Source organism: Notothenia coriiceps, unplaced genomic scaffold, assembly GCF_000735185.1.
Source record: "Notothenia coriiceps isolate Sejong01 unplaced genomic scaffold, NC01 NC01_scaffold00019001, whole genome shotgun sequence".
NCBI lineage: Eukaryota > Metazoa > Chordata > Actinopteri > Perciformes > Nototheniidae > Notothenia > Notothenia coriiceps.
Window position 1 is genome coordinate 1,041,514 of NW_011351702.1, and position 10,407 is coordinate 1,051,920.

The 10,407-nt window shown below is 42.5% G+C and overlaps 1 protein-coding gene across 1 annotated transcript in view; it reads left to right on the forward strand.

Moving 5' to 3' along the window:
• usp37 (ubiquitin specific peptidase 37) overlaps nt 1-10,191 on the forward strand; it is a 38,977-nt gene extending 28,786 nt beyond the window's left edge. Inside the window, exons 8-20 of the mRNA XM_010778465.1 lie at nt 2,640-2,733; nt 2,983-3,138; nt 3,412-3,543; nt 3,670-3,793; nt 4,183-4,430; nt 4,517-4,634; nt 4,789-4,868; nt 5,039-5,203; nt 5,318-5,371; nt 5,619-5,766; nt 5,851-6,070; nt 7,365-7,570; nt 10,183-10,191. Of these exons, the coding sequence (XP_010776767.1) occupies nt 2,640-2,733; nt 2,983-3,138; nt 3,412-3,543; nt 3,670-3,793; nt 4,183-4,430; nt 4,517-4,634; nt 4,789-4,868; nt 5,039-5,203; nt 5,318-5,371; nt 5,619-5,766; nt 5,851-6,070; nt 7,365-7,570; nt 10,183-10,191 (1,754 nt within the window). The remainder of the gene's footprint in view (nt 1-2,639; nt 2,734-2,982; nt 3,139-3,411; nt 3,544-3,669; nt 3,794-4,182; nt 4,431-4,516; nt 4,635-4,788; nt 4,869-5,038; nt 5,204-5,317; nt 5,372-5,618; nt 5,767-5,850; nt 6,071-7,364; nt 7,571-10,182) is intronic.
• Nucleotides 10,192-10,407: the final 216 nt, after the last annotated feature.

Sequence of the window (10,407 nt, forward strand, 5' to 3'; positions counted from 1 at the left end):
AGGACGGCGGAGAGTGTAGAGGGTGTGAGTGCTGTGTTCTTAGCTCTTGGTGTTATCTACCGTAATAGTTGACAGCAGGAGAAAACGCCGTCCACCGCGGAGAATAAACAGAAGGGCAAATGGCAACCATGCTCCGGGTCCCTCTTCGCTGCTTTTGGGTGTATTTGTGGCGGAGCAGCGCCACTTTACAGGCGCTGACATAATGTACTACCTACATCGTTTCCAGCATTTCACAGCGGTCTAGTGTGAACGGACACGTTATGGAATCGAATGCGTGTGAACGGAAGACTTTTTTGCGCTGCGTAATGCGTTTTTACTGGTAGGCGTTCCTCGTGGGCCGGAGGTCCAAGCCAAACTATATCGGTCCAGAGTCTGCTTTTAAGTAAAAGTCCAACATCATATAGACCTAAATCTTAGTCCTTTTAAGAACGAGAAAGTCTTAACATATATATCCTTTTGTAAACATACCGAAAATGTGTTGAGGGTGATTTGACTCAGGCATCGTCCTAGTGCCCAGGGCTTAGCCCGGGACGCACCCGCCAATTAACCCTGGTTTTTGTGAGGGAGCTCCTATATGATTACCAGCTTGAAGCTACACCAAAGTTTTAATATATGTTCATAGTTCAAAGTTTGTCATTGTTTTGTTTATGGGTCCAAATACTCGTTTCTGAGGAGTTTTACTGGAATGAAAGAGACAGAGTCTACGAGCAAATAAAGCAGCATACTGCATTAAAACCGACCTTCGCAGAGAGTTGAGTTTCATGTGGAAGGAGGCTTCAGTAGTCTGTCTGCACTCTGTTTAGTTTGCTATCTTACAATAAATTGTAAATGTGAGGTAAGTGTGTTTCCAATGTAAACGGTAGCACTAAGTTGCGATGATGTCTTAAAATGTATGGGGCAGGGATCTTATAAGGTATTAAATTTGACCTCGCTTCCTGGCATTATACCCTGTATAACATAATTTCCTGTGCCATATATGATTGGAACGCATCACGCTTGTGATGGCCGGCGTGACCCCCTGTGGTCGGGCGTGGCTGGTGGCGTGGCACTGTTAGCTTACTTGTCCGTGTACAGGGGAGTGACATCCGCAACCAAAGACCACAATTATGGCGAAGGAAAAGCCCCAAAATATACAATTTCCTCTCCCAAGTGGGAGGATGATGTATTTTTGTATCTATCCAATCCAAGCATCTGTGCTCTCAATCTGCAATGCGAGCGTGGCTTTATCGAAGAAGGTTATTTAGAGCGGCATTCAAACGTGGCAAATGCTTACGAGAGATGGATCCCTCCTATTTCTGCCCGACGCTCCCAAAGGGGGATGGCCTGAAGGGACAGCTAAATTGCACAGCAGTCCATTTCACCCGGGCCCAAACAACAAGGCAAGGTGCGCTACCTAGCATCTTTATCGGTTGTCAGTACGTTCTTGCGAAACACATGAAGTCTTTTCAAGACGGCGAAGTGTGAGGACGCATTCCTGGAGGCTGTCGACGCGCTTTTGGGGGACAGTAAAAATAACAGTAGCATTTCAACAGGTTTTTGATATAATAAAAACGAGTTAAATACCGTTATTAATCAGCTGTGAATTTTAGTTTGTTTGAACTTATTCATTATAATTATTGTACAAAATGGTATAAGAATACAAACTTAAATTGATTATAGTTTATTATCAATTCAGGTTAAGAAACTAGTGTTGCTTGCATCCTATTTTAAGGCATTTATTTTTATAATCTACTAAAATGCAACAAAAAAAGGGTTTGATTCTATTAATTTTGTCTTTTTTATTGCACTTTGGCAGCAGACTCCTGTGTAGCTTCAGATCTGAGTTGTCTGGTTAGTAAGCCTAATTTATACTTTTGTAGCAACACTATTTTTATATAATGACAAAGAAAGGGTTCAGAGTCTTTTCCTTTTTTTCCTGTGTCATATGTGGCAGCACTGTTCAATGTTTCTTGAAAACATTACCCACTGTAGTATGTGACGTGTGAATAAACTCCAACTCTGTATCAACAACACTGTTGTGTAACTTCAGTTAAATACTTGTATGTGTGTAAATTAGAAAGAGGTAAGATAAAGGATCTGCAGTATTTTATGAAGTATTCATCGTACAAAGGTCAGTTTTATACAAGTAGAAGTGTGTATTTAACCGGTAGTAGGCTGTCAGTAATGGCTACGACTCTCTATTTGGACTGGTAGATCTCGGCAGACTGGCATCTTTAAAAGTAGCTCTCGGTTCAAAAAAGGTTGGGCACCCCTGCTGTACACTAACTTCCAGTGGTGCAGTGATGACCTCTTTGTGTAGGCCACCCAACAGTTAGCATTGCAAGGGCTACCTCCACAAAAAGCAATGGGATTTCTTCCATTGGATTTTTGTAGAAAATAAAATCTTTGACAAACACACGTTTAAGATTCTACCACATGTTCATCAGTAGGAATATCACCACATGCAATGTATCGCCAAAAGTAAATGTCTAACTTAAGGCTATGAACAAACTGAGTGAGAACCTGAGGTGGTCAAATGCTAAGTGTTCCGTGTTTTAAGACTCATTTCTGCACCACTCTATTTACCTTTCTGAACCTATTCATTCAGACCCAAATGTTTGGTCTTTACTTTCAATCACTCCTTTATTCCTCACCGACAGCTTCACTGAGTTCAACTCCCCTTCAGCCCACGTCCTTTTACGGCAGCCGGTCTGTGACTAAAGACTACAGTCAGAGCCATTCTCTCCTGGACAGGTGAGTTTCTGTTCAGCTGTAAGGCACAAGATACCTGCTTTAAACGACACATCTACTTCTCCATGCAAATACACTAGAGCTGTGCGGTTAAACGGAACTCTTTCTTTTTTTTAAGAAAACAACTTTAGGTCAAGTGCACTTACAATTGAATTGAGAAATGTAAAGAGCACTTCAATATAATTGTCTAGTTAGAGCATGAAGTCATTGTGACGCCAGTGGGTCACATCTGTGTGCTACAAATCCACACAGGCCATGCAGTACAGCACAGAGCTCTTCAGCCAAGAGGAGCCTCATGCTGCCAAACCACTCCACTCCTTTCAAGAAGGTCCGGCCCACTCTGGACTACGGCGGTTGGAACAAGCAAAGGCTGTCCACCCTGGCCCAGCCTCAGCCCCCCCTGCAAGGGTAAGGAGAAGCCAGATGTGCTGCACAGAACATGAGCATACGCAGTTGCTTTGTAAAAAGAAACTGGAGTTCAATTATTTCGACGTTGTGAACAAAAAAAGAGCTGTTTATGCCCTCGTTTTGAACGTTTTTTTATTTGTAACCTCGCATACAACTGCAAATCCTGCGAAAGATAGTGTCACAAATGATGTTATCCCAACCAAATTGAAGGCCTTGATGAGTTTTTTTCTTTCCCTTTTTATTATCATCCTAATGTTTAAAATGTTCTATCAGATTCTCCAACCTGGGCAACACCTGCTACATGAACGCCATACTGCAGTCCCTCTTCAGCCTCCCCTCCTTCTCCAATGACATGCTGAGGCAGAGCATCCCGTGGAAGAAGGTCCCCATCAATGCACTGCTCAGGTACTACATTAGGCCGTCTAGATGGATTAAAGGGAGACCTGTAATGATGTGCTTTTCAAACCTATCCTTTCCTTTTTCAAAACCTGCCTGAAAGTGTTTAATTCTGTGCCTCTTCACTGCCTGCAGGCGGTTTGCACACCTTATGGCCAAGAAGGATGTGGGATGTCCAGAAACAAAAAAAGACCTGTTGAGGAAAGTGAAGAGCGCCATCTCCTCCACAGCTGAGCGGTTCTCTGGAAACATGCAGAACGTAAGATCTCTGTTGTGACCAATTTTTCAATTCTTCAAGTACCCTAATATTTCAAATGTCATGTGGTTGTTGCAGATGGAGGACATGGCACACACTTTATCACAAGATGCAATTGTTTGTTTATAGTGCTCATACACATTTTAGTGAGAAAATGTAATAACAGATGTCAAACAAAACAATGATATACTAAAAAAAAATATATTTTGTATTGGTTAACTAAGGGTTTGGACACATGCATTTCACAAGTTTTGTTTTTATTTCCACCTGTATCCCGTAATTGATGGTCTGTCTCAACTCTGTGTTTGTGAACACTGAAGCTGAACATAACCCACCTTTTGTATTTATTCTTTATGCTTTTTAAAGTCCATGTGTATCACATTATTCACCAGGATGCTCATGAGTTCCTGAGCCAGTGTTTGGACCAGTTAAAGGACGACGTGGAGAAAATGAACAAGAACTGGTCCAACGAAGCGGCAGCGTGGTCCTCGTCCTCTGTGGCGCGTGAGAGTGGCCAGGAGGGAACGTCCTCAGCAGCAAAAGCAGAGCCGGGTGAAGAGGCAGACACGTCCCGCATCTACACCTGCCCTGTTGCGGTCAACATGGAGTTTGAGGTGCAGCACACCATCACATGCAAAGGGTGAGCCTGTCTCCTGCTTATTTATCTGAAAGCCAAAACTCTATGTGAATCTGGAGAATGTTTTATGCCTTCATGTTCCTTTCCAGATGTGGCGAGGTAGTTAACAAGCGAGAACAGTTTAATGACTTGTCCATCGACCTCCCACGGCGGAAGAAAACGCTTCCACTCCGCTCTATCCAGGACTCTCTGGATCTCTTTTTTAGGGTGAGTGTCTCTCATTGACAGCTTATAGTACTGATTAATCTTCAGCCACTTTTCAACTGTTCCATTTGTTTTGCAGTTACCTTCAAGTGAAAAGTCTAAACTACATATACCATTTTTGAATGTGCAATGATAGAAGTTACTTTTTCTTTTTCAGATGGAGGAAATTGAGTACTCGTGTGAAAAGTGCAATGGGAAATCGGCGACTGTTACACATAAATTTAGCAAATTGCCCAGGTGTGTACACACATCATTTTTCAGTTCTCATGCATGAGAAGCGGTCACACTTGTTGCTAACTGAACACTGCATTTCAAACATAAGGCATGAATCACAACAGCTACTTCCTGTAAGCATCTGTTGTTCACTAGTAGACACACTTCTGATTTATGATGTTTCTTCCCCACAGAGTGCTCATCCTCCACCTGAAGCGCTACAGCTTTAACGCCCAGCTGTCACTGAACAGCAAGCTGGGCCAGCAGGTGGTGATCCCCCGGTACCTGACCCTGCTGTCCCACTGCACTGAATCCACACGAGCCCCCATTAGCCTTGGCTGGAGTTCCCAGTCCTCCATGTAAGTCATTTTTTGAGCTATTGACTTGACTACGATGCATAACACTAGTCTCATTTGGTTGAGAGATTAAGTGAAATATTTAGGTTTCTAAACGTTTTCTTTGTTGTTCTCAAGTTCCAGAACACTCAAAACGTCGCAGTGTGTCAACTCGTCGACAGCTCCTCTCCGGTAAGTTCTGTAGGAAACATGAAAAAGAGATACAGTTACATTGGCAACAACATTAAAGCTTTACACTCAAAATGTGCAGCAACATGTTCTTTGCTCGGTCGGATTCAATATTAAAACATACTGTCAAGGTATAAGAAAACAAAGCTTGATGAAGCGGGAAGGCAGTAAGATAGCTTATAAAAAAATAGCCCACCCTTGACTCATCCAATCACATAAGCTTTGGTCTGAGCTTATTGTGTTTGTCTAGAAGGATTGGAGGCAAAGCTGCCAACTCTAGCTGCACGTCTAGCCTCCTGGACTCTGATAGTGAAGAGGAGCCCAACAGTAAAGCAACAGTGAGCCGCAAGCGACGCCTCAGCAGCTGTCTGCCTGACGAGGATGAGCGACCGGAAGAGGTACCGCTGATAGACCGTCACAGTTATGATTACGATCATGTTTCCCTCTGCTTGTGTTACCACACTGTTTTGATGTGTCTTCAGCGAGGAGCAGCCATAGATTCAGCAGACTTCAGTGGCATAAATGATGAAGAAATGCTGGCTGCCGTGCTGGAGATGAGTCGTCAAGAGGCCGGGCTCTCGGCCCCGCCCCCAATGGAGGATGAACCAACCAGCAGCCCCGACACAGGCTTCGGGGACACAGACGCCCATGACCTGGCCTATCACACAGATCTGCTGGAAACAGACAGCAAACAGCCTGCAGGTAGGCTAACATGTTAAATAAAGAGACAAGCACACATTTATCAAATAAGTAAGCAACCATTTTTTATTTTTTTTATTTTTATAATTATAAAGTAAGTGACCATATAAAAGCAGTCAGTAATAACAAAGATACATTTTAAAAATAAGATATATGGGGCTCTCTAGATATACATAGAAACTGGGTTGGCCAAAATTCATGTCATAACCAGTTAAGCCCCATGCCCCCGGTACCGGAAACAGCGTCTGAGGGCTTTTTAACATTTAACAAACTACGAATGTGTCATACCCACTTAACGGTGAGAAACTCAGCTATCAGACAATATGAACCATTTTTAGCTATACAAAACACAGGGGCAATAACAAGCCTCTGAATTAGCCCTGAGCGAAAAAATGCTAACGCACTTAGCACAGAACTCACGGTATAAATACTTTATTACTTATCGGATCTGCACAAACAGATTAGAACTGAGATTCCACAGATTCTAGAAGGATAAGTATCATCCCTGTGCGATCAGAACTCAGGGCAGCGAAGGCAAACCCAGACAACACATAACGTAGCTTTACGGAGCAAAAACGGCAATATGGCAAATCCACCCAAATGACCACAGAAGTTTTTTTTTGCTAAATCTCTCTAAAAAGGTCAAATGTCACTTCTTTTGCATCAATCTTGATACAGGGTACTTATTATATGTTATAGTTTGGATTCCTAAAGCTTTTAGTCTACTATCCCATCATTCAAGCGTGGTTTTCACTATAAGTAAAAAAATATTTTTGGACGGACACTATAATTGACATTTTTTATACTATGTTCAATCTGAATTTACTTTAAAATAAAACAATTCTATATTGATTCTGACTTTTCTACATCCAACTCACAGGTTTATCATTGCTTTGAGTAAAAAGATTATTGATGTAACCCGTTTAGAAGTGAAGATAGTCATTTGTTCTGGGAACGTCATTTTCGAGCCTGAGACCTGGAAAACAGGCTCAGGGCTCAACAGGTTAAGCAAACTAACATTGTAATGATTAAACTTTGGTAGATGGAGTTGACATAACTTAAGTAATGCTGAAGTATTAAATAAATATGTAACCTTTTTAAAATAATAATTTGTATAATTTACTTTGTTAGATGCCTCCACGGGAAATAGAGAACTGAAAAACTGAAAAAAGTCTACAGGGTCCATGTTTAATAACAGCAATAGGATTTCAAAACTTGTCATTGAAAAACAAATGGTCACTTTGTGGGTGAATTCTTCCTTTAAGTGAACTGACCTGTGTGTGTTTATCTCGCCTAGATGTGCTGGACTCCCTGGACCTGACCATGGACGAGAACAAGGAGAACCAGACTCCAGAGGGGGGGCAGCAACAGGGGGAGCTGGACTGGGTTCAGCAGTACAGTCTGGATCAGGATCAGGAGAGGGAGGAGCAGGAGCTGCAGCAGGCGCTGGCCCAGAGCCTCCAGGAGCATGTAAGAGCACATCTGGAACATCTAAAGAATGTTGTAGCACTATATATATATATATATANNTCCTCGATATTGGCTCCCATTGTGACTACATAGGAGGCTCGCAAGTCGGTTGTCACTACAAATTTTTCCCGCACTGCGTACCGACCTGAATACAGTTGTTTCGTTTCGAGACGATTGACAAGGGCAACACTAATATCCAATAAATTCTCCTAGTTTTACACGTAGTCTGGAAAGACGGGAAATGGCAAACAAACAAATGAGTGATTAGTGTAGAGCGGACACCTACAAATACAATACGAAAGTAACACTGCCGCTACAAAATGTAAGTCTTGCGCTACGACTCAGTCACTCTTGTCTGTCATATTTATTATATGTCCGTATGTATCGTGTATCGTGAAATAAACATACGAAATCATCTATAGATGTTCATTTCTCATCTATAATAAGTACTTTGGTAATATCACAAGTGTTTATTATTTTATATGTTCCCGACATCGGCACTATAATATGTCTATACGAAATCCGTCGACAATACACACACAACATGTCACTCATCACCACAGACAACAATTAAACAACACTCACACACACCACCACAACACTCTTACAAACACTACATGCAAACTCAAGTACTTATACATATTAGATAATGCCAGTTACACACACTTGACACACGATCCACCGCACACACACCACCATAGACACATACCGTAGTACGATTAAATTTGTAGTGACGCTTCATCCGAGCTCGAAGTACCAAGGCCTCTTTACATAGCTACACAAAAGTCCAGTACCCAATAGCTATGTAATTGACAGGGTAAGTTTACGGCACATAGGCGGACCGTGACGAGTTGACGGTCGTAGGAGGGGCAAGCGAACGGACTGTCTCGCCAATGCAGTCGGCGGCTGGCGCGATCCACAGATCTGACCTAGTCTAGTAAAGATCTCCTTACTATCTGTCTGCAACACAGAATTTAAGACTTTGCGTGTAAATTTTTTTTCGCTGCAAAGACCGCCCGCCCCGAGTCCTTTCCTTTAACCTCTTTTTTAACGTTGGTGTTAACTTACTCCCATAAGAGATCGCAAGCACTCTATAGCGGGTTAGGTTTGGTGATGAGGCCTCGCCTCCATGTGGAAGCAGCTGTACATTGCAGGTTTTACGCTTTAAGATGCATCCGAATGCTGAGGCAGGTCTACCTCCCTCAGTTGTATGTCGCTACGTAGTCGAAACCTCTGCCCGACTTGAGACAGGCCGTCCTTAAAGCTAGTATAGGGTCCTCCTCACCTTCTACACGCATTTTACGTACTTTTGCGTGGTTAAGAAGTTATAGCGGTTGTAGAGACACCTGGTTCTTTCGTTAAACTTTAATTACTGCGTAGTTATTCTCGGCTCGTAGATGTCGCAAAGCACTTTTTCGACCTTAATGACAATTTCGGACTACAAATACTCAGCAAAATCAGTAAACACTGTCATTGCCAGTTTTTACCTTTAATATGGCACGTGCTCGAGAGCATACTCTAGTTAATAAGGGAAGCGTCGTGTAACATCCGACTTGAACGGACCTGACCTTAAAAAGGCTAGTAAAGGGATCCTCCTCAAGCTTCTTACTACGATTTCTACATTTTGCGGTAAAAAGTTTTACTGGCTGAAATAGGCGATACTCATTAATCTTGTACGTCATAATAGTCACTCTTAGAAATACAGTTTTCGAAGCACTTCTCGAACTCGTTGATATGCCTGATGGTGTGTGTCTCGCTGAGACCAGTCGTCAAAAACTCTTATGCAAAAGTAAAGCATTTTCCAGCCTGAGACTGTCAGGGTTCAAAGTGGCAGGCTTGCGTACGATAGCGATAAATCTCTTTTACATATCCGTGCGGTGTAAGACGGCAACAACGGTGTGAAGTTTAGAGTCAGTATTCAGTGCTGGGCTCTGCATACACCATTTGCCTTCTGTTTTTCTTTAAGCACTATGCAAGCACTCAATATACCACCAAAAACCCTGCCGGATATCAGGTTTTACTTTTACCAAATCACACGTAAGAAGGGACTTCTGCTTAGTTAGGATAAGGACTGGTTTTAGACCTATCTCCTATTACATCTACTCAATACTCGTAAATAAAGATTCGGCGTAAAGACAGATCATGCAAAAACTAAGTACCGGTTATAAATGCAACAATTGTACGAGTAAAAGATGAACTTACACATAAGCGGCTACGACATTGTTCAATACAACAAGTATCATTCTAACCTTTAAATTCACGTATAGAGTGATAAGACTGATACGATAATCGATTTTTTATTTCTCGCCTCGATCCATTCTCTTAGACACGTCTTGTCCGGTGGGCCTACGTACAACATTTAGAAGGTCCAGTTAACACTTATGCCACGCTGAAATACATTGAATGCAAAGCTTTACCGAACAAGTATTCATGCGTCGCTCGTGGAACCTGTTAAACTTTGTAACAGAGTGGTCTAGACAACTAGTAAAAGCAGGTCGTAGCACGTTCTACATATGATTGAGACAACTCGCAGGTCTCGGTAGTTTATGTCATATGCGGTACGTACGAAAGTCATAAGTCATCTTCTTATTAAGGTTGATGTTCGTTATCCTGTGAGTGTTCTGCACGTCGTGTTGCAACCCCAGGGATCGTGAGCACGAGCCCGGATAATTTTGACGCCAGTGTCTTTACACGCGCACTACTCTGCACCATAGCTTACATATTCCTCCTAGCATAGCCTAGCAGGGCAGCAGCCGTCTGGGTATCAGCATGCTATACTCGGCAAAGCAGTATGGGTGCAGTCGAGAGTTCATGAGGCCGTCACATGGCCTTAGCCTATAGCCGCGCGGCAGACCTCCATATGTACATAA